Source organism: Hypanus sabinus, chromosome 15 (assembly GCF_030144855.1).
Source record: "Hypanus sabinus isolate sHypSab1 chromosome 15, sHypSab1.hap1, whole genome shotgun sequence".
Taxonomy (NCBI): Eukaryota; Metazoa; Chordata; class Chondrichthyes; order Myliobatiformes; family Dasyatidae; genus Hypanus; species Hypanus sabinus.
This window is the reverse complement of record NC_082720.1, coordinates 16,452,047-16,475,430: the sequence shown is the minus strand read 5'-3', so window position 1 is coordinate 16,475,430 and position 23,384 is coordinate 16,452,047. Positions and strand designations below refer to the sequence as shown.

The following is a 23,384-nucleotide window of genomic DNA, read 5'->3' as shown; positions in this document are numbered from 1 at the left end:
AATGATTGCATGTTTAACACCTGAAGTGCCTTTTTTGTTTTTAACTTTTGATTCTAATTTCAGAAATAAATGCTGGCTTTGCCAATAGCATCCAGATCTTTCAAAATAAGTTATCTTGAGGAAGGTATTTAAGATACTGTTTTTTATTATAATGAATGGCAGATTATAGGAAGGAGAGAAGAATTTAGGTATTGCCACGCTCTTGCATTTACCATCGGACAGGGAGTACAGAAATCTGAAGTCGCAAGCCACCAGGGATAAGAGCATTTACTTCCCTTCAACCATTTGGACCAACTTGCTCAACCCTAATCACAGAAATACCATGACCACTTTGCAATACAATTGACTTCAGTTTCATTCTAATTGTGTTCTTTCTTGTATAATTTTACATAATTAAAGTCACATGCCTGAAATGCTGCTGCAAGAAACTTTTCATTACAATTGTGCATCTAAGTACTTGTGCATATGACAATAATCTTTATTTTGACTTTGAGTAAGGTTATAGAGTCAAAATACAGAATTTTATGTTGGAGCAGTGGGGAAAACTACAATCTTTAAGTGGAGGTGTGATGAGTAGAGCTTTGATACAGGATTGGGGAAAGTTGTTCTAGATTGGTTGAAGAGTGAGTGTTGTGCTGGGAAATGAATAATTTCAAAATGGTGCAGTATAGAGGTGAGCATCACGTCATACTGCATGCCTCACTTCAAGAAATTTATTGGAGAGAAGAGTCGTAGAAAAAACACAATTGGGGTGAAATGCAGTGGTCATTAATGGGATGTTGCTTGCACCATTTAAACATTTCCCATTTGATAATGAGAAGGAAGTAAAAGCATATATGTCAATGAAAATACTTTTAATGTGTAATTTTGAAACAAATCAAACATTGCTTTCTAACACAGAGGTCAGTGTACTTCTCGATAGTGTCAGTGATCAAACATAATCTTATTGATTGACAGATATGTCACTATTAGCCAAGTGGCCAACTCTTGCTTTTATTTCCTATATTTTCAACAAATTTGCTTGTATGTCTGTATTTTAAAAAATCATACAATTTCAGCAAGTTGCAGTGCTCTATAGTCAAGCTCCCCCCAACTAATGGGAAAGATCTTGTTTTGTGACTAAAAATCTATGTGCAAATTCTTTCTATCAAAATCTGAGTCTGGGAGAGCTTGACAGAGATAGACAGACAGACATACTTTATTGATCCCGAGGGGAAATTGGGGTTCGTTACAGTCACACCAACCAAGAATAGTGTAGAAATATAGTGATATAAAACCATAAATAATTAAATAATAATAAGTTAATCATGCCAAGTGGAAATTAGTCCAGGACCAGCCTATTGGCTCAGGGTGTCTGACACTCTGAGGGAGGAGTTGTAAAGTTTGATGGCCACAGGCAGGAATGACTTCCTATGACACTCAGTGTTACATCTCGGTGGAATGAGTCTCTGGCTGAATGTACTCCTGTGCCTAACCAGTACATTATGGAGTGGATGGAAGACATTGTCCAAGATGGCATGCAACTTGGACAGCATCCTCTTTTCAGACATCACCGTCAGAGAGTCCAGTTCCACCCACACAATATCACTGGCCTTACGAAAGAGATTGTTGATTCTGTTGGTGTCTGCTACCCTCAGCCTGCTGCCCCAGCACACAACAGCAAATATGATAGCACTGGCCACCACAGACTCATAGAACATCCTCAGCATCGTCCAGCAGATGTTAAAGGACCTCATTCTCCTCAGGAAATATAGATGGCTCTGACCCTTCTTGTAGACAGCCTCAGTGTCCTTTGACCAGTCCAGTTTATTGTCAATCCATATCCCCAGGTATTTGAAATCCTCCACCATGTCCACACTGACCCCTTGGATAGAAACAGGGGTCACCGGTGCCTTAGTTGTCCTCAGGTCCACCACCAGCTCCTTAGTCTTTTTCACTTTAAGCTGCAGATGATTTTGCTCACACCACGTGACAAAGTTTCCCACCGTAGCCCTGTATTCAGCCTCACCTCCCTTGCTGATGCATCCAACTATGGCGGAGTCATCGGAAAACTTCTGAAGATGGCAAGACTCTGTGAAGTAGTTGAAGTCTGAGGTGTAGATGGTGAAGAGAAAGGGAGACAGGACAGTCCCCTGTGGAGCCCCAGTGCTGCTGACCACTCTGTCTGATACACAGTGTTGCAAGTGCACATACTGTGGTCTGCCAGTCAGATATTTAATACAATATTTAATACAATAAGTCTGTTATATGTATTGTGGCTGAAATACCAGAGAGCTAGAGCATGGAAACAGGACTTTCACCTCAGTAAGTCCTAGCTGACCAGAAAGCAACAATTTTCACAGTAACTCATGTGATTCTCTCACGTTCTCACCAACCCACTCCTCACCCCCTCCCAAATGTCACCACTCACCTACACTCGGGGGTAATTTATAGTGGACAATTAACTTTATAGTGCCCATCGAGCCACTCTAAAGTACTGTAATATTGGACATCATTTCACCTCTAACATTGCAGATGAGCTAATACAAACGAAGTATTAAATGACTGAAACCTGAATTCAAACGATGCTCTTTTCCACTGTGGCTCCCTGAAGAAACCTGTATTAAAGTCAACCATGCATGACAGAAAAATCACTGGATGGCGACTTTCAATTAGTTTTAATAACTATGAAAGACCCTGCTGTCTCTTATCAGTTCGTTTGGTTCGATAGTTCACAGACTTTAATACAAATGCAAGTTTAGAAGGAAAGGAAAACAATAAATACTAGGCCATACGGGATCACTAACTAAAACTCTCAAATAGCAAATGATGGCAAAACTGCGGCTGAAAGAAATAATGAAATATAGAATGAATACTGCTAGTCTTCAGCGTCAGTTGACTCGACAGTCCAATTGATCAGGCAAGGTTGAGTGCAAGCGCACAGTGGAACAGTGCTGTGCTTTGCTCAAGTCCCAACATGCACTACAATGAAAAGAATGGAGTTGAATACTGTTATGTCCTCAGCCCCCTCCTTTGTGAGAATCGCAAGAGCACTAGTTGAGGGGGGGTCAGTAGGCCCAGGAATTGGGAAAGAGAGAGATGTGCCAAATACCGCGTTCCACCGGGATGCAAAACAAGGTGACGTTGACTATTGTCTCATGGAGACCACGTGTAAAGCCCTCGGGCAAAGTGGGCTGGTTGAGAGAGAGATTGCATCATCCCAACCTGATTGACACCTGCGACCCTGTGAGGAAGTATAAAGGAGGGTCTGGGGGGGGCAACCCCTTCAGACGCACCAAGAAGACACGATAGCGATCCCGTCGTAGCGGGAAGCCATTTTGAAGGAAGCCACGTGCGTTAGATTCCAGGCCTGGAGTCTGTAGCTGGAATCACGGAAAACCGCTTTTAACTAACATCGGGGGGAGCCCGCTCCCCTGATTCAACGGATTAGCTTCACAAAGACCCGAGCAAGTTTTCCTTTTCTCACCAATCTCTCTCTCTCTTCAACACGTGACACCCAGCGATTCCCAAAAGGCTGAAGCCTGCAGACTTCTGAGTGACTTTTATATTTCCAATGGACAATATATTATCCCCTACAGTAGAGCTTATTTCTTAATGATGATTATTACTATACCCACGCTTTAGATTGAGTATTGATGACGTATATTATCTGAATGTTTGTATTAACCTTACTTTTGTGCCCCTTTATAAATAAAAACGGTTGAAAATAGTGCCATCAGACTTCAACGGACCTCTCTATCTTTGCTGGTAAATGATCCAGTTACGGGATACATAACAATACTGTCACAATGAAATAATAATTAGCTGATACGTGCACATTGACGAGCGCAGTTGCTGAATCTGCTGCATTGCCGAACCAGTGATTGTGACGCCTCTGTATTAGGGCGCTGATTTAGCCACTTGACTCACTTTGTTTGTTCCAACTTTCCAGTTATGAAAGGTTCCAATCTTTTAGCTGGTGTTCACTTCCTCCCATCTTTCGCTACAACATCTTCAGAAGAGAAAGTATATTCGAGCTGCATGGAATCCAGTGTGAAAGACAAGTATAAGATTTAGAGCATGAGAAAGAGAATTTCAGAGGCAAATATAGCATGAGCCAGTTAAAACTTTGTGTAGGGTTCTCAGATTATTTACTATAATGTTAACTGCATATATAAAATGGCTTTCTGTTTCTGATAAAGTAATGCTCTGTTTGGTTGAAATGTTTGGGTTATAATTATTGATAACGGAGGAACAAACCAATGTTGTTCTATCTGTATGTGTGGGAACTAGGAGTCTGTGGCGGTCTTTTCGGGAGGAGAACCGAAGAGGAAGGACGTGCTGAACTGGACACGCTCTAGTCGACCACCGAGGTTGGTCTCAGGCAGCAGGTTGAGGAGGTCGGAGAAGATCAAATGCAGACGGAAGACTTCGATAATTGAGCTCCAACGGTTGTGCACAAACTGATTGAACTTTGATAAGTTTTGGTGCCCTTTTCTTTCTTTTTATATTGTATTGCTATTAATTACCTAGTTCTAGTAAGAGTTATAAAGTGTAATCTGTAAAGTGTACATTGTGCGCTGTCTGATATTGTATGTGTGATTTTGTTCCTGTGTACATTACACTGCGTCTGCGCAAATGGGAGACACGATTTGGGTGGGTGAACGGCTTTTCCCCTAGACCGGGGGTCGGCAACCTGTGGCTCCCGAGCCATTTGTGGCTCTTTCACCTCTGTGCTGCGGCTCCCTGTGGCTTTGGGAAATAACTGGTCAGTATTTAATTAAAATGTATTTTATGTTAGTTTGTTAGCTTTTGAAATGTAATTCTAAATTTGAAGATTATGGTGATCTTGTACAATCTAAGTGTGGCGACACATTTCCTGGCACATCCGAAATGGCTCACAATTAGCCAGCATTCAGGCTAAGGGAGATAGCCTACGGGGGTTTGTGAGTACGTGTCTTTTGCAGCATCTGCGTCCATGGGGGCTGGGTTGAGGGAGGCTTAAAAGCAAGGCTGTTTAGTTCGAATAAAGTTATTCGACTGCAGTTTACTGACTGCGTGAGCACACCGCTACAACGTGTTTTTATCGCTATTAATATACGTCACCACTGCCAATACCTGACACCCGCCAGTGCGCGATTTCTTTAATTTTTCGATCCAAGGTAAGCCAACTATGGAGAATTCTAAAAAAAGAAAAGTGACTGAAGAAAACAGAACGTTTAATGATACGTGGACAGATTCATTTGCTTTCACTGTTGACGAGACTGGTTTACCGGTATGCTTAATATGCAATGAGAAACTAGCAAACAACAAAAAGTCAAATGTCGCAAGGCATTTCCAGAATAAACACACAGCCTTTGCTCAAAAATATCCGGATGGAGATGAGAGAAAAAAAGCCGTTTCGGAACTGATGCGGAAGGTTGATCTGAGCAAAAATCATTTCCAGAAATGGATGAAGTCTGGAAAATCAACGACATACGTCAGTTATATTGCCGCTCAGGAAATAGTCAGGCACGGGAAGCAGTTTACAGATGGTGAATATATAAAAGAATCTTTCATTAAGATTTCAGAACATCTATTCACGGACTTTAAAAACAAGAGTGAAATTGTGCAGAAAATCAGGGATATGCCCCTCTCTGCAAAGACTGTCAAAGACAGAACCATAAAAATGGCAGAAGACATCACAAGACAGCAAATTAAAGACATCAATTCAGCTGTGGCCTACTCGATTGCCTGTGACGAGTCTAAAGACAAAGGTGATATTGAACAAATAGCGTTGTTCTGCCGGTATGTAAACTCTGCCGGGCCACAGGAAGAACTGATTGAGTTGATACCTCTAAAAGACCAAACACGGGGGGAGGACATCTGTGAGGCTGTCTTGAATTGTTTAAGAGCCAAAGGAATAAAGACCACCCATCTGGTGTCAGTAGCTACTGATGGGGCACCGAATATGACGGGAACGCACAAGGGATTTGTGGCTTTACTGCAGAAGTCGCTGGACAGAAAGCTGCTGACTTTTCACTGCATCTTGCACCAAGAGGCACTGTGCGCTCAAACATTTCCTCCGGAATGCACAGAAGTAATGGATGTTGTCATTCAGATTGTCAATAAAATAATGGCAAAAAGTTTAAATCACCGTCAATTCCGTTTGTTACTGGACGAGCTGGAAAGCGCATATTCTGATCTCCTGCTGCACAACAAAATCCGGTGGCTGTCCAAAGGGGAGGTGCTGAAGCGATTTGTCGCGTGTCTGGAAGAAGTGAAAACTTTCCTGGGCAGCAAAGGGCTCAACTTTCCTGAGCTGGAACAGCCAGAGTGGCTGGAAAAGCTACACTTCATGGTAGACATGACAGCGCACCTGAACACGCTGAACACAGCTCTTCAACGGGGTAAGGACGTACAGCCCTGCACATGTTGGAGGATGTTTTGGCATTCGAGCGCAAGTTGACGTTGCTTGCCAGAGATTTACAGAAAGGCACATTGTCTCACTTCTCCAATTTGAGAGAGTTCAAACAAGGTCACGACACGATAAATTCGGAGTATTTACATTCTGCAATCATCGCAATGCAAACATCGTTTGGGAAACGCTTCTGTGAGTTCAGAGAGGAAAAAAACACATTATCCTTCCCGGTCACTCCCCTAAGCATCGATCCATCCCTACTAAATACGACTGCATTGTCAGGTGTGAGTCAACCTGAACAAGTATGATAAATATTTTAATTGCCTATTATTTTACGTATATTCATATGTTTTCATTGTTCAGTGAAATAGTCCTTTTATTTTTCAGGTTGACAGCTGGCTGACGTTATTTTTGGTTTGCTGCTGGCGGCAAATTTAAGTTTGGCGTTTTTCATAAATACAAGAAGGACTCAAATAGACGTTGAGTATTTTACTTAAAAGTAACCTTCAACCCAACGTCTTTTTTTCGGAGTTCAAAATGTTTTTGTTGCATGCAGAAATGTAATTTCATTTTCTCTGCAGGAGTTCATCAATTTCATAAATGCAACACATTATAGTTTGTTTATACATAGCATAAAGGCAAAACAAAACGTTGTATGCAGTGTTATTTCATTTTAAATGTCAAGCGGGTTTTGCGGCTCCCAGTGTTTTCTTTTCTGTGGGAAACGGGTCCAAGTGGCTCTTTCAGTGGTAAAGGTTGCTGACCCCTGCCCTAGACAAACACACACCGATAGCCCCAAGCGTTACATTTGTTTATGAGCAATGTACTAGCTTGTACAAAGAATGATACAAGAAGTATTAATGACTTACATACGATAAATGATTGTGAACTATATTGTGAGTGTGATCAAAGTTATTGGAGAGACAACAAAGCTGGTGATGTACAATTCTTTATTCAGCACAACCATCAGACATTCACAAGGAACTGCTTGTAGTAGAGTCTCACAAACTCAAAAGTACATCACATTTTATACCCTTAAGACCAAAGGTAATAGTAGGTGATAAAATACAATTTCAATAGTTACAATGACATTGTATACTTCAATACTTTGGACACATAGTTCCTTTGAGATGCATATTGGAAGTATATTGTAACTGAAGGTCCAAAACATATTTTAGAGAAACTATTTAACACAAATATTCTAAAAACTTCTGATGACAGGGAGCCAGACACCCAAAATTAATGTTCTCAGGGTTGTCTCTGCATACACAAATATCATAAGTATACAAAAACTATTGGTTGCCTATTTTGTGATCATGTTTGATATGCTAAATGACAACATCCTTCTGGGCTGCCAGCTTGAACTTGGTCACAATGGTCCAAATAACATAGCCAGGTTGTCTCACTTGATACAAGCCAGCTAACTCAACCCAATATTTTAATACTTGGCTGTTGCATATGCAATCTCTTCGTCCATGGGCCAGTTTAACTTCAAAATACCTCTTGCGATTTACAATAAGAACTGAAGGTTAATTGCAAGCATTCTGAGCTTGTATTTGCATTTACAGTAAAAACTGAAGACTGGTTCTTGTTTGAGTTGATGGTAATGATGGCACTCAACTGTTTTGACTGACAATGGAGTAAACGGCACTGTAGAGACCTCTACGAGGCACAAGCCTGGGCAGAAGGTGTGGACATCCTGGGATGCCCAGTTCTCAAGATCTCGCTATCAGCCTCACCGCTGTAGTCCAGAGAAAGGCAAAGCAATACATTTGGCACCAGCCTGGCTGTAGGAACTACTGGAAGGATGTTCAGTGACATCCAGCTGTCTGGGTTTACTCCTGTAGACTTTTCTGAGTCTGCCCACAAGGCAGTGGGGCTATTCACGCAGAGCTAGGGATCTGGTTCACGAGCACCAGGGCATGTTCACAAGATGGTGGGCCTGTGAGCTACGTGTGCAAGGGCCAGACCTCCTCCCTGTCCTCTGTAGCTCAGGCTGAGTCCAAAAGGAGTTCACTTTCCATATGTCGCCAGCAAGAAGCACTACATGAGGCTTCCTGTTGGAGAGGCTATGTACTGGTAGGAGAAAATTACACTTCCAGCTCTCCTTTTCACAAGACTGCTAGTCAGTAGTGGAAGGTGAAAGCAAGAGAGACGAGCATGACCCATGACACTACCACACTCGATGCCCCACAGCAATCATTAGGCACAACTGTTTGAATTAATACTGCTATATTCATATACCTCCAGGTTACTCCCGAACATAGTCTTCCTTGGTCCCTGGACAGAAATCTCTCCCAGGAAGGCCATACTTTATAGAGGATCTCATCAAGCTGGGCAGCGAAAATGCCCTTCATTTCAGATGCCTTCTACAATTACTAACCTATCCTGTCCCTATGTGTACCTACATCTGCACTATCTAACATCCTTAATTGAATACCTACAAGATTGCATAGAGATGGCAGTAAAACATTCTAGAAATTTGATCACATCCTCTGTGCCCCTTCATTTCTGACAGCTTGAAATATCACAGTGGCTGGCAGTAGTTACTCTGTGGGCAGGATCACAGCAAGGTAACCTTGTTTCAGGCCATGGTTCACTTTCCATGCCAATGCAGAAGACACAGGACTTTTTGATTAATCTACATGAGGATTTAGGCGATACTGATTTGAATAGCTGCAAGGAGCTTGCCAAGGTGGTACGCTCCCCCCGAATGTGTTCTCAATCACTGACCCAACCACTAAAAGGGCTCAGATTATTTGTCTTCACTCCCCATTCAAGTGGGGTGGCTGCTGTTGTGTCTGTGCACAACTACATGTCAATTAAATAAAAGCACGCACACGGGAGGTGGCTTTAACAAGTGTATGGCACTGAGTGAGAGAGAAAACAATGCACGTGTGTAGACGGCAGATCAATACATCGTACTGGGGGTGGGTGGCCATTGCTCTAAAAGAAATAGATCTTCTAATGCCTTGTGCAATTCCTTCCCTTTTTCTCAATCAGCCTTGCTGTCACGGTCACGGAACATGTCTCTGCCTTAACTCTGATCCCTTCCCATCTACCTTCTCCAAAAACATTCCATTGTGATCTGTACAATTAATCATCTATCTGCAAGAGCCAGTCTTCGTTACAAGTATAGTTGCTGTTATACTTTAAACTGTGAAACCACCATGGTGGGCTTCACAGCTGAACAGGTGAGAAGACAGCTGAAACGTCTCCACCCAAGCAAGGCTGCAGGCCCAAATGGTGTCAGCCCCAGGGTGTTCAAAGCCTGTGCCCCCCACCCCCAGCTACGTGGAGTACTTCATCATGTTTTCAACCTGAGCCTGAGTCTCCCGAGGGTTCCTGTGCTGTGGAAGACGTCCTGCCTCGTCCCTGTACCGAAGACGCCGCGCTCCAGTGGCTCCAATGACTGCGGACCGGTGGCATTGACCTCCTACAGCATGAAGACCTTGGAGAGACTTGTTCTAGAGCAGCTCCGGCCTATGGTTAGGCCACACTTAGACCCCCTCCAGTTCGCCTATCAGCCCCGACTAGGAGTTGAGGATGCCATCGTCTACCTGCTGAACCGTTTCTACGCCCACCTGGACAAGTCGGCGAGCACTGTGAGGGTCATGTTGTTTGACTTCTCCAGTGCGTTCAACACCATCCGCCCTGCTCTGCTGGGTGAGAAGCTGACAGTGATGCAGGTGGATGCTTCCCTGGTGTCATAGATTATTGATTACCTGACTGGCAGACCACAGTACGTGCGTTTGCAACACCGTGTGTCAGACAGAGTGGTCAGCAGCACTGGGGCTCCACAGGGGACTGTCCTGTCTCCCTTTCTCTTCACCATCTACACCTCGAACTTCAACTACAACACAGAGTCTTGCCATCTTCAGAAGTTTTCCGATGACTCCGCCATAGTTGGATGCATCGGCAAGGGAGATGAGGCTGAATACGGGGCTACGGTGGGAAACTTTGTCACGTGGTGTGAGCAGAATCATCTGCAGCTTAAAGTGAAAAAGACTAAGCTGCTGGTGGTGGACCTGAGGAGGGTTAAGGCACCGGTGACCCCTGTTTCCATCCAAGGGGTCAGTGTGGACATGGTGGAGGATTACAAATACCTGGGGATATGAATTGACAATAAACTGGACTGGTCAAAGAACACTGAGGCTGTCTACAAGAAGGGTCAGAGCCATCTCTATTTCCTGAGGAGACTGAGGTCCTTTAACATCTGCCGGACGATGCTGAGGATGTTCTACAAGTCTGTGGTGGCCAGTGCTATTATGTTTGCTGTTGTGTGCTGGGGCAGCAGGCTGAGGATAGCAGACTCCAACAGAATCAACAAACTCATTCGTAAGGCCAGTGATGTTGTGGGGGTGGAACTGGACTCTCTGACGGTGGTGTCTGGAAAGAGGATGCTGTCCAAGTTGCATGCCATGTTGGACAACGTCTCCCATCCACTCCATAATGTACTGGTTAGGCACAGGAGTTCATTCAGCCAGAGACTCATTCCACCGAGATGCAACACTGAGCGTCATAGGAAGTCATTCCTGCCTGTGGCCATCAAACTTTACAACTCCTCCCTCGGAGTGTCAGACAACCTGATCCAATAGGCTGGTCCTGGACTTATTTCCACTTGGCATTATTTACTTATTATTATTTAATTATTTATGGTTTTATATTGCTATATTTCTACGCTATTCTTGGTTGGTGCGACTGTAACAAAACCCTATATCCCTCGGGTTCAATAAAGTATGTCTGTCTGTCTGTCTATTTATGGCTCGCCAATGTGCTCTGTCTCTCTCTCTCTTTTGTATTCTTGTTCCATTCTCTTTCATCTGTGGGCCTACTTCCATCAGGTGTCATCAGATGTGACACAACTGGTGTCATCACTTAGACTCTCTGTAATGACACAGTTAATGGGTGGACTTGATCCGTCACTCTGTCTGTAAGGGCAACAAGAAAGTGAGTCATACAGTTTAACCTGAGGCTAGTGTTTCCACTGGCTGCCTTGCTGGGTCTGTATGCAAACGCAAGTGTCATTTATCAGAGCACCACCTGTGGTCCTTTCCACCTGGGAACGAACCCTGCCTTTTCTGGCAACTCCCTTATAATGAGTTGGTCTCCCAGCTGTGGGAGGATTATCTTCTCTCCCTCTGGATCTCTCTGATCAGCAACGTGTTGTTTTGCTCAGTGCTTCAACACTTTAAACTGGTTAAAGAAGTCCTTTAAATACCAGGTCATTTTATCTCCATAAGTTCCAGGTTCACTGCAACCCCTAATCATCCCAGAAGGTAAGGACATTGTTTGCCCTATAGCTGCAAAGTCCCGGTTTGTGGTTTGTGGATGCTTGCAGTCTCACCAGGTTTCCTGCCTTTCCTATTCTACCATTCCTGAGCTCTTAGGGTGACAATAGACAATAGACAATAGGAGCAGAAGTAGACCATTCGGCCCCTCGAGTCAGGGATGGTATGTGGTAAGGTATGTGGAGTTGTTGTCGAATCCTTGACAGCTTGCACATTTCCTTCATCACTTTCCCAGTGAAATGTGCTCCCTGATCCAAGTCCACCTGGGTAGGATACCCTGAGATAAAGTCTGTGCTGATGTGCTGGCAGTACAATCTCTCATTGTGAGAGCCTCTACCGGCTGGGTGAAGTGACCCATGATTACTAGACAGCAGCTTCTCCCCCATGATAGTTTTGGCCGTGGCTGGCCTGCAGGCCACATCTTTATTCCCCCACTGGGTTTAGTTATACTGGGCGCAAGTGGTGCATGTCCAACAAAAGTTCCCAACATCCCTGGCCATTCCTGGCCACCACCAAGATCGCAGGAGGGTCGTGATCACATTGTGCCTTCCTTGACTCATTGCCCCTCAATATAACTTTAGCAGTGTCTGCTTAATTCCTGCTGGGTTACAGCTACTCCTTTCCCATGCCATCTTGCCTCCCCTTCTCCACTTCTCCTTCTCTTCTGCCTCCACGTCACCGTATACTTTTACTCGATTGACTTTGGTAGATTTTCCTTCTATGCTGGCAACTTCTGTTGGCTGCTGTTCTTCTGTTGCTCCTTTTGCCCTGTGGTCATTCCCCTCCTGCTCTTTGCTCTCCCCTCTCTGCTGAGCCTTTACTTTAATCACTGCTACCTCTGCTGGCAATGTCATCACTCCAGGCACTTCTTGTGCATGTTGAATACCTGCTCCTTTTGAGGTTATGAATCCCCACTGTGCCTTCAGGTAATCATCCACTATCAGTGCTCCTGTAGTTAATTCCTCTCCCGTCACTGGTACCACTGCCCATCCAGCCTGGGACCTAACTATAAAAATCTCTCAACTTCTCCTTCCAGCCGTGTTTCCTTTACGCCAGTATCTCCCTTCTGCTCTATCTTTTAAAAAATATATTCATTTACGGGATGTGAGCACTGCCAGCTAAGTCAGCAATTTATTGCCCATCCCTAGTTGTCTTTGAGAAGGTGGTGATGAGTTGCTCTCACCTTCTCCTAATTCTTCTTTAAAGTTCTGATACCCTTCCTCATTAGCGGCATTCCCACAAGTTGCCCATGCTCCATCAAGCACCCCTAGGTGTCATAGTGCCCCGTGCATTTCTTGGGCATTTAGCATTAACCAATGTGTGTACAGTATGTCTTTGGGGTGCATCTGCTGGATTTCAATCATTTCTTTAAACTTACACCAAAATTCTGCATTTCCACATGCAACTCTAAGTGAGTGCAGTTTAGACTCTGCTTTTCTCTTGTGGTGAACGGCTTGTGGATGGTGGTAATGTATGTGAGTGGCTGGCAGAGTTCTCAGCCTGTTGTTGCCTGTTCTCTATAGGGTATAGCCTCTAGTGTTTGTGGGTACTTTCCTAACTCAGCTCCCTGATCCGGCACTTCCCAATTTATCTGAAAACCTTCCTCAGTTATTTTTCCATTGGCTGCTGCCTAGTGAACACCCACCAGCTGGGCTTTATCCCATTTTCCTCTCAGTCTGCCCAGATCCCAGACTAACCCATTCTTGCATTGTTCTGATTGTTCAGTCTCTTTCTTTAACTGCTTCTTTCTCTCTTTGCAAGTTCTAACTGTTCATTCAGCATGTCCAACTCTGTCACTGCACTGTCTTGCTGTTCTCTGTGTTCACTCCTTTACCGCTGCAGCTCTACAATTTGTACACTCTGTGATTCCAGAGACGTTGTCCTCATTTGCAAATGGACATGACATAATGCCTGCTGCTTTATCTCTCTTCCTCTTTGATTGGCTTTTCAACCACTGTCCGTGCTCCTCCGGGCTCCAGGTCTTAACCCACCCAGCTTTGTCCATTCCCTGGTGAACCTTCTTAAGTTTATGTAGTATATTCTCTGTGAGTTCTCACTTCTTTATAATTGAGCCTGTGATGTTGCAATATTCATTTTACATAGAAGGTTAATTTTTTCTGCCTATTGCTTTGACCCTCAGATTGTCCCACACACAAACAATTCCCCAAAGAGTATACACACACCCTCTTGTGTCCGTACTGTATCCTTCGCGCTATTCAAGTGTTCTCAGTAGTTATGCTATTCTTAATCTGTTGCTCAATGAACAAACATACACTCTGGATCCTGAATCATATCTCTCATGCTACCAAAGTGTTCTTGATAGACATGCTACACTTAATTAGTTGCCCAACAAATGAGTTTACACTCACCTTCTGTCATCCCAAATGGTCAATAACCATCTTCCACAACTGGAGGCCCTGTCTCAACAAGCTTCCCAGTGCTGTTTACTGGCTGGTCCCTTACTTAACACACACACACACACACACACACACACACACACACACACACACACACGTTTGTATCGACCAGTTCAGCTCTCTGCTGTGTTCTTTGATACTCTCATGGTTGTTGGCCTAAACAAATTTAAGTAAAGATGCTACTCTTCAAAAAAAAACTACTTACCCTTTAAACTGCAGAAGTCTCTGGCCACACAGTGGATTATGAACTTATCCTGGATGAGCCCCCCAAATGTTGTGACTGTGATAGAAGTCACCAGTGAAGCACTGACGCTGGTGACATAGAAGTCTTTATTCAGCACAGCAAACAGGGATTCTCATTGAGACACTCTCAGTAGAAGTCATAACCCAAAGGTACATCACCTTTTTATCACCTTAAGATCAATGGTAACAGTAAGGGATTCAATACCATTTCGATAGTTACAATAACTTTCTTTACTTCAGTACGTTGGCTTAAAAATGGTTCTTTAGAGATGCATATTTGAAGCACATTGTAATTGATAAGACACCTCTGAAAGTTCAAATGCCTTTGAGAGAAACTAAATAAAATAAGTATTCTAAAGACTTTTGATAAAAGAGTGCCGGACACCATAAAATTAAAGTTGTCAGGGATGTCTCTGAGTACACAGATATCATAAGTACCCAAAACCACTGATTACCTTTACCTGTGATTGTGTTTGATATGCTGGGTAACAACATCCGGCCTGCCAACTTGCACTCAAGTCAAAATGATAGAAATAATGTGGCCATGTTGTCTCGTTTCATGCAAGCCAATTAGCACAACCTCATTGTCTTACTTTGGCTGCTGCATGTGTAATCTCTTAGTCTATGGGCCAATTTAACTTCAATATACCACTTACAATTTACAATAAGAACTGAAGACTGGTTATTGTTTGAATTAATATCTGCTCTATCCATATAACTCCAGAATGCTCCCTAAAAGGTTACGATAAAGTGTTATGATAAAGTAAAATTCATTTAATCTACTGCTGTATGGTACTCATAATTATACATTATATCCTTTAAGAACAAGCAGATCATTCTACTTATTAAAAAAATGACTCCAAAAAATTGGAACCAAATTTGGTGAATTTAATTTGTGGTTATAGGAATGATAATCCAGTCTTGGAATATGAACAAACACATTGGCCACCAGGCACTAAATCCCACTATTATGGAAATTGCACTGGCTTGCTTTCCTTAGCCAGACAGATCTCAGGATCGAAGGTCCATTCACTATACTCATCACCATTGTCTTTGCCTCATGAAGCCGTCGTCATTCCAATACGTAACACCAGAGAAAAGCACGAGTGTCCAAAATGAGGGGAAGCAAAAGGCTAAGTGGCGTATAATAGAAGGACTGTAGAAAGACAGCTGGATCACTTCCACGCATTTCTCTGGAGCAACTTAATAATTTAACAGGAAATAATTAGAGGGGCCATTTCATTCAGAAAAAGAAATCTGAGGAATGTTCTGGGATACTTGGGCACATTACAGGGAAGGAGAACGAATATTTAATTATTGAAACATTACCAAGTAAGCTATTTTTAAAAGAAGAAGCATTAAATCAGTGCAGGAGAATAAACATAATGTTTTAAAAATTATGACTTGTACTCTTCCTGTGGTTTCAATGTCAAAGACACCAATAATAATTAGCAGAAGCCCCAGTGAAAAATAACTGGCCAACCATTTTTTTTAAGTTGCAGATGTTACAGTTTGGGGAAATCTGCTCTTAATTTAAAGGGAAGTTTTTAATGCAAACCAGACATAAAAAGGCAACAAACGACAGCGAGACCTTCAGGCTGAATTGACAGTGCATTTAAAATGCAAGTAAATGGGGAAATATGCAATCATAATCTTAAACAAGAAGGATAAGTACACTGCAACATATATTTAATTTAATAAGTCTACTTTGTAAAGAGCCTGTAGCTTGGTCACCAACCTGAGTGATCTAAAAAAAAATCTGCGTGTCCCTTTAGTTAGATCTTGAGGGTCTGCTTATATCAAGGTTGTTGTCTGCCTGCATGTAACTCAACATTAATTGAGTTAAAAGAAAGAGAAGAGAGGAGTGGTAGTGATAGGGACTCAATAGTCAAGGGAGCAAACAGGAGATTCTGTGGACATGAATGGACTTCCGGATGGCATGTTAACTTCCAGGTGCCAAGGTCAGGGACATCCACAACATTTTGGAGAGGGAGGGAGAGCAGCCAGATGTTTTGGTATATACTGGTACCAATAGGAAGGAAAAGCAAAGAGGTCCTGAAAAGAGAATTTAGAGAAGCAGGACCTCCTGGGTAGTCATTTCTGAATTGCTGCCTGTGCCACGTGCCAGTGAGGGTAGAAATAGGATGATTTGGCAAATTAATGTGTGGCTGAGAAACTGGTTTCAGATTCTTGGATCATTGGGGTCTCTTCTGGGGGAGGTATGACCTGTTCAAAAGAGATGGGTTGTGCCTGAACCTGAGGGGAACCAATATTCTTGTGGGTAGGTTTGTTAGAGCTATTGGGAAGGTCATAAGTCGATTTGGTGGGGGAGTGGGAACTGAAGTGAAGGGACTCAGGATAGTGTGAATGGTAAAAAAGCAAAGATAGCGTGCAGTCAAATTGCTGGGAAGGGTAGACAGATGACAGGACATAATTACAGCCAGCAGGGTGAGTATCAGTGCATGAGGAATGCAGAATTAAAAAGGGTAGCAAATACAGCACTCAGTATTATATCTCAATGCAGAGAATATAAAAAAATCAAATGGATGATCTTTTTACAGATTGTCAGGTATGATGTTATGGGCATCACTGAATCGTGGCTGAAGGATGGTTGTAGTTGGGAGCTGAATGTCCAAGGTTACATGTTGCATCGGAGGGATAAGAAGATAGGCTGAGGGGGTGGGGTGGCTCTGCTGGTAAAGAATGGCATCAAATCAGTAGAAAGATGTGACATAGGATCAGAAGATGTTGAATCCTTGTGGGTTGAGTTAAGAAACTGCCAGAATAAAAGGACCCTGATGACAGTTATATACAGGCCTCCCAATAGTAGCTGGGTTGTGGACCACAGATTACAAACGGAAATAGAAAAGGCGTATCAAAAGGGCAATATTATGATCATCATGGGAGATTTCAACATGCAGGTCAATATGGGAAAATCATGTTGGAAATGGATCTCAAGAGACTGAGTTTGTTGAATGCCTACGGATGATTTCTTTTTAGAGCAGTTTGTCATTTAGCCTACTAGAGGATTATATATACTGGATTGGGTGTTACATAATGAACCAGAGGTGGTTAGGGAGCTTAAGGTAAAAGAACCCATTGGAGACAGTGATCACAACATGATTGAGTTCAACTTGAAATTCGGAGAAAGTAAAGTCTGACGTAGCAATATTCCAGTGGAGTAAAGGAGATCACAATGGTATGAGAGAGGATTTGGGCAAAGTAAATTGGAATGAGATGCTGGCAGGAATGACAGCAGAGTAGCAAATGCATGGAAATGATGAAATATGAAATCAAGATTGCAAGCAATATCAAGGTGGATAGTAAAGTATGTAAAAAATAGAGAGATGAGAGTAGATTTAGGACCGCTAGAAAAGGCGGCCAGAAAAATCATAATGGGGGCCAAGGAGACAACAGATTAACTAAATATGTATTTTGCTTTAATCTTCGCTGTGGAAGACACCAGAAGTGAACCAGATGTTGAAGGATGCGAGGGAAGAAAAGTGAGTGCAGTTACTATTACAAAGGAGAAGGTGCTCAAAAAGCTGAAAGACCCAAGGGTACATAAGTCACCCGGACCAGATGAACTGCACCCTAGAGTTCTGAAAGAGGTAGCAGTAGAGATTGTGGAGACATTAGTAATTATCTTTCAAAAATCATTGGACAAGGTAGGTCAAAGTCAGCATGGTTTCCTTAATAGAAAATCTTGACTGAATAACCTGTTGAAATTCTTTGAGGAGATTACAAATAAGATAGATAAAGGGGATGTAGTGCATGTTGTATATTTGGACTTTCGGAAGGTGCTACACATGAAGCTGCTTACCAAGTTAAGAACCAGAGGTATTACAGGAAAGTTACTGGCATGGTTAGAGCATTGGCTGATTGGTAGGAGGCAGTGAGTGGGAACAAAAGGATCCTTTTCTGGTTGGCTGCCACAAGGGTTGGTGCTGTGACTGTTGTGTTCGTTATACATACCGTGGGTTACTCATAAAGACAACTATTCTGGAAGAACACAACTAGAACTTTTATTTAACCGCAAACAGCAACCACATCTTAACGACGTCTTAGCCTGTTGGTCATTCTGTCATTTCTGCGCATGCTCTGACCGCTGTCTAATCATGTTTTGACACGTGACACGTGATATCACCACATCTTCCTTTCCTTAAAAAGAAAAACAATTAGCAACAGTAATCAAAACAAATGCATAATTTAACATGTCTATATCAGTCTTGCAAGGGGTTTATGAACACAAGTAGACCTTCTAAGTGGTTCACACAGTTATTGTGTTTCGTTGCTATTTTCATGTTTTGTCTGGTCTGCATTAGTTAGTGGAAACTTTGAAGATGGCTCTTTCTTGAGGTCTTTGAGGAGAAATTGTGATTCATTCATTAACTGTGTAATCTCTTTTTTATGCTGAGACTTCATCATTTCAATAAAACTTCTCAAGGTCTTCACTTGCGCTTTCACTTCTTCAATTGGATCCTGATTCTTGTCACTCTTTGGCTTCAGATCCGTATTGTACTGTACCGGCAAGTTTGGTCTTGGTGGCAATGCTTTGTCAGATGCTGGTAACAAAGGTACAGGTCTGGGAGTTTTCGTTATGTCTTCTTTTATTTTTGCCGCATTGGAATCAAATTCTGTTCTCTCTTGCTCTTTCATCAAGCCACTTTATTCTGACTCTGTGTCATTATCCAGGACTAAGACTCTTTTCACCAAATTCAGTCTCTCTCAGGCAGATAAACCCAGTATTGACTGTACATTTTTTAGCACGACCATGAATGAAAGGGTGTGCACCATATTTTTGTGTGATAATTTTGCCACGCATGTTCCTTTAACTGGAATGTCTGCACCTGAATACCCAGTCACTTTTATATTTGTGTGATGTAACTTCGATCTTGGCTTTAATACATTGAACTCAGATTCTGCAAGAACATTTACTTGTGCTCCAGTATCCAATTTAAACAGAATATTGTTTTGGTTCACTTGCAGTGGCATAGTCCAGTCACAAAGCACATCTATATAAAACTCCTCACAATCATTTTCAAGCACGCATTTATGAGTTTTATTTCCTTTCTACTTCCGCAACAGCGTGAAAAATGATTACTCTTACCACAGTTGTTGAACGCTTTCTGATACGCTGGACACTTTTTAGGTCGGTGCTGCCGCCCACAACGATCACAAAGTTTTTTTTTTCTTTCAGGTGATGTCTTGCTCTCTGTCGGTTTCATTGTCGCTTCATTATTTTTTCTAACATGCTCGTGGTTATTCACAGCATGTACGCAACAGTTCTCAATAAACTCTTTAGCCTGCAACTTTACAATTTCTGAAGCTTTGCACAGAATCAAAGCTTTTTCCAAATTTACGTCTGGCTCTCTTAGGAGTCTTTCTCTCAGAGCGTTATCCGGAATGCTGCAAATGATTCTTTCTTTAATGAGAGAGTCCGTCAGCTCTGCAGACATGCATGTTTTACTGTGATTTTGTGGCGACCCACTTTCTGCGCAGGTGAACCAGCTCACAAATAGCCAGCGCATGTGGAGAGACTTTGGTAATGCACCTCTGACGTCATTTTCACCCGGAGAGGGTGGGAGCTTGGTATTAAATGCCAGCGCCGCAAAGTTTGAATAAACTAGTCGCAAAATGACTTACCGATTGCGAGTCGTTGTCTCTAGCTCTGTATGTAGTACATCACTACATAGGTGACCCCGACAGTCCAAACAGGATTTAGACCAAAGATGACCGACTCTTCATCTGTTCACGCAGTTTCGCTAAAATTGCTGACTTTCTGGATGCTTTGACCACACTTGTGGTTTAGCCAAGCAGAAGCCCAGTTCCAGATTCGGCAGATATCTTCTGATTCCACGCGTTACTACCACGTGGTGAGCGCCCTTGACCAGGAGACGGCCACCCAGGTTGCGGATTTCATACAGTCGCCCCCGGAAGAAGGCAAATATGAAGCATTCAAGGCGCTGCTCTTTGGGACCTTTGGCCTCTCACGGTGTGAGCGGGGTGCCTGCCTGCTTCACCTGGACGGTTTGGGAGACAGACTGCCGTCAGCATTGATGAATGAGATGCTGGCCCAGTCTGATGGACACAAGCCCTGCCTTATGTTTGAGCAAGCGTTCCTAGAGCAACTGCCGGGGGATGTACATCTGCTGCTGGCCGACGCAAATTTCAGTGACACCCAGAAGGTGGTGGCCCAGGCAGACATGCTGTGGAAAGCCAAGAGGGAGAGCGTGGCGTCCGTCGGTCAGATTGCCAGGCCCCGTGCCCAACAACAGACCAGACCAGACCGGGCAGGGGTAGCACACAACACAGAGGCAGGAGTGAGGAGGACAGTGAACAGTGGTGTTTCTACCATTAGCGGTGGGGCACAGAAGCCCGCTGTTGTTGCCCGCCCTGCAAGGGCCAGGGCCAGCTGCCGCTAATGACTGTGGCGGCTGGCCACCAGGACGGCCTTTTGTATGTCTGGGACAAACAGTCGGGACGCCGCTTCTTGGTCGACACCAGAGCGGAAATCAGCGTCTTGCCCCTGACCTGAAACTGGAAGCCAGGACCCACCCTGAGGGCCACAAACAGCAGCACGATATGGACCTACGGCACCTGCACAGTGCAGCTCCAGTTCGGCGCCAGCCGGTTCACGTGGGACTTCAGACTGGCTGCCGTGGCCCTACCACTCCTGGGGGCGGACTTCTTGCGAGCTCGCAGCCTGCTGGTCGACTTGCAAGGGAAAAGACTGGTACATGCTGAGACTTTCCAGACGTTCTCCCTGGGTGAAGCCAAGTTGCCGGCCCCACACCTGGACTCCATCACACTGTTGGACAACGAATTCACCAGAATCCTGGCGGACTTTCCAGCGATCCTGGCACCGCAGTTCATGGCAGCCATGCCCAGACACTGGGTACAGCACCACATCCCGACCCAGAGACCACCCCTCCACGCCCGCACACGAACACTCCCCGTGGAAAATCTCCGCCTGGCGAAAGAGGAGTTCAAGAGGATGGAGGAATTGGGGATCGTACGGAGGTCCGACAGCCCATGGGCCTCCCCACTGCATATGGTGCCCAAAGCAGCCGGGGTTTGGAGACCATGCGGCGACTACCGCAGACTGAACAAGGCTACAACTCCAGACCGCTACACCATGCCGCACATACAGCACATACAAACCTGCACGGGGCAAGAATCTTTTCCAAAGCAGACCTCGTCCGGGGATACCATCAAATCCCGGTGCACCCTGAAGAGATCCCCAAAACAGCACTTATCACCCCGTTCGGCCTGTTCGAGTTCCTCTAAAAGCTGTTCAGCCTGAAGAATGCCGCACAGATGTTCCAGTGGCTAATGGACGTGGTGGGATGCGACCTGGACTTTGCATTCATCTATTTGGACGACATCCTTATAATCAGCAGTAGTCATCAGGAGCATCTGTCCCACCTCCGCCAGCTCTACTCCCGCCTGAGTGATTTCAGCCTCACGATCAACCCGGCCAAATGCCAGTTCGGTCTCGATACCATCGACTTCCTGGGCCACAGGATTACCAAAGACAGGGCAACACCTCTGCCCGCCAAGGTAGACGCGATCCGCCATTTTGCCCGGCCCAACACAGTCAAAAGCCTGCAGGAGTTCGTTGGTATGGTGAACTTCTACCACCATTTCCTCCCCTCACCAGCCCACATCGTGCGCCCTTTGTATACCCTGGTGTTGGGTAAAGGCAAGGACATTACTTAGGACGAGGAGGCCGGACCGCTTTCATTAAAGCCAAGGAAGCCTTGGCAGATGCCGCGATGCTGGTGCACCCCAGAACGGACGTTCTGACCGCCCTCACGGTGGACGCATCCGGCACAGCAGTCGGTGGGGTGTTGGAGCAGCTCATTGAGGGGCGCTGGCAACCCCTGGCGTTCTTCAGCAAGTACCTACAACCACCCGAACTCAAGTACAGTGCTTTCGACTGGGAGCTGTTGGCACTGTATCTGGCAATCCAGCATTTCAGGTACTTCTTAGAAGGCAGGCCGTTCACCGTGTTCACGGACCACAAACCGTTGACCTTCGCATTCACAAAGGTGTCTGATCCCTGGTCGGCTCGCCAGTAGTGACATCTGTCCTACATCTCCGAGTACACGATGGACGTCCGGCATGTCTCGGGAAAGGACAATGTCGTGGCAGACGCACTCTCCAGACCAGCTGTCCAGGCCCTGTCCCTGGGGGTGGACTATGCAGCACTGGCGGAGGCGCAGCAGGCAGACGACGAGTTGCCCAGCTACAGGACCGCAGTCTCGGGTTTGCAGCTGCAGGACTTTCTCGTAGGCCCAGGTGAGAAGACCCTCCTGTGCGATGTGGCAACTGGCCAACCTCGCCCCATCGTCTCGGCAGCTCGGAGGTGGCGAGTTTTTGACTCCATACACAGTTTGGTGCACCCATCTATCAGGGCAACTGTCCGGCTGGTCTCCAGCAAGTTCGCGTGGCACGGACTTCGCAAGCAGGTCAGTGAATGGGCCAGAACATGCACGCAGTGCTGAACAGCCAAGGTGCAGCAGCACACTGAAGCCCCGCCACAGCAGTTCGAAATCACCCACCGGAGGTTCAACCACATTCATGTGGATATCGTGGGCCCCCTACCAGTGTCCCGAGGAGCACGGTACCTCCTAACTATGGTAGACCGGTTCACGAGGTGGCCAGAGGCGGTCCCGCTCACTGACACATCTGCCGATTCCTGCGCCCGAGCACTGATCGCAACCTGGGTAGCATGCTTCGGGGTACCGGCCCACATTACCTCCGACAGAGGCGCCCAGTTCACCTCTAGCCTGTGGCCAGCCTGTTGGGAACGCAGCTAAACCACACTACTGCCTACCACCCACAGTCGAACGGACTGGTGGAGCGTTTCCACCGTCACTTGAAGTCGGCTCTCATGGCCCGCCTGAGAGGACCTAACTGGGTGGACGAGCTTCCCTGGGTCCTGCTTGGAATTCGCCCAAAGAGGATCTGCACTCCTTGTCGGCTGAGTTGGTGTACAGCGCCCCCCTGGCAGTCCCAGGAGAGTTCATACCAGCCCCAAGGGGGCAA

At 44.9% G+C, this 23,384-nt stretch overlaps 1 protein-coding gene across 8 annotated transcripts in view; it reads left to right on the top strand.

Annotated features, from left to right (window-relative positions):
• LOC132405321 (general transcription factor II-I repeat domain-containing protein 2-like) overlaps positions 1-23,384 on the top strand; it is a 186,739-nt gene that overhangs the window by 145,275 nt on the left and 18,080 nt on the right. For 5 of the 8 annotated variants that reach the window (XM_059990033.1, XM_059990032.1, XM_059990031.1 and 2 more), the window contains one exon: positions 4,273-7,287. The exons of 1 other annotated variant lie outside the window; for it this stretch is intronic. In XM_059990033.1, coding sequence (XP_059846016.1) covers positions 5,153-6,427 — 1,275 coding nt within the window. In that variant the 5' untranslated portion in view covers positions 4,273-5,152 and the 3' untranslated portion in view covers positions 6,428-7,287. Of the gene's footprint in view, positions 1-162; positions 7,288-23,384 lie in introns of those variants that run through there. 2 more of the 8 variants (XM_059990029.1, XM_059990028.1) reach the window with 1 other exon arrangement.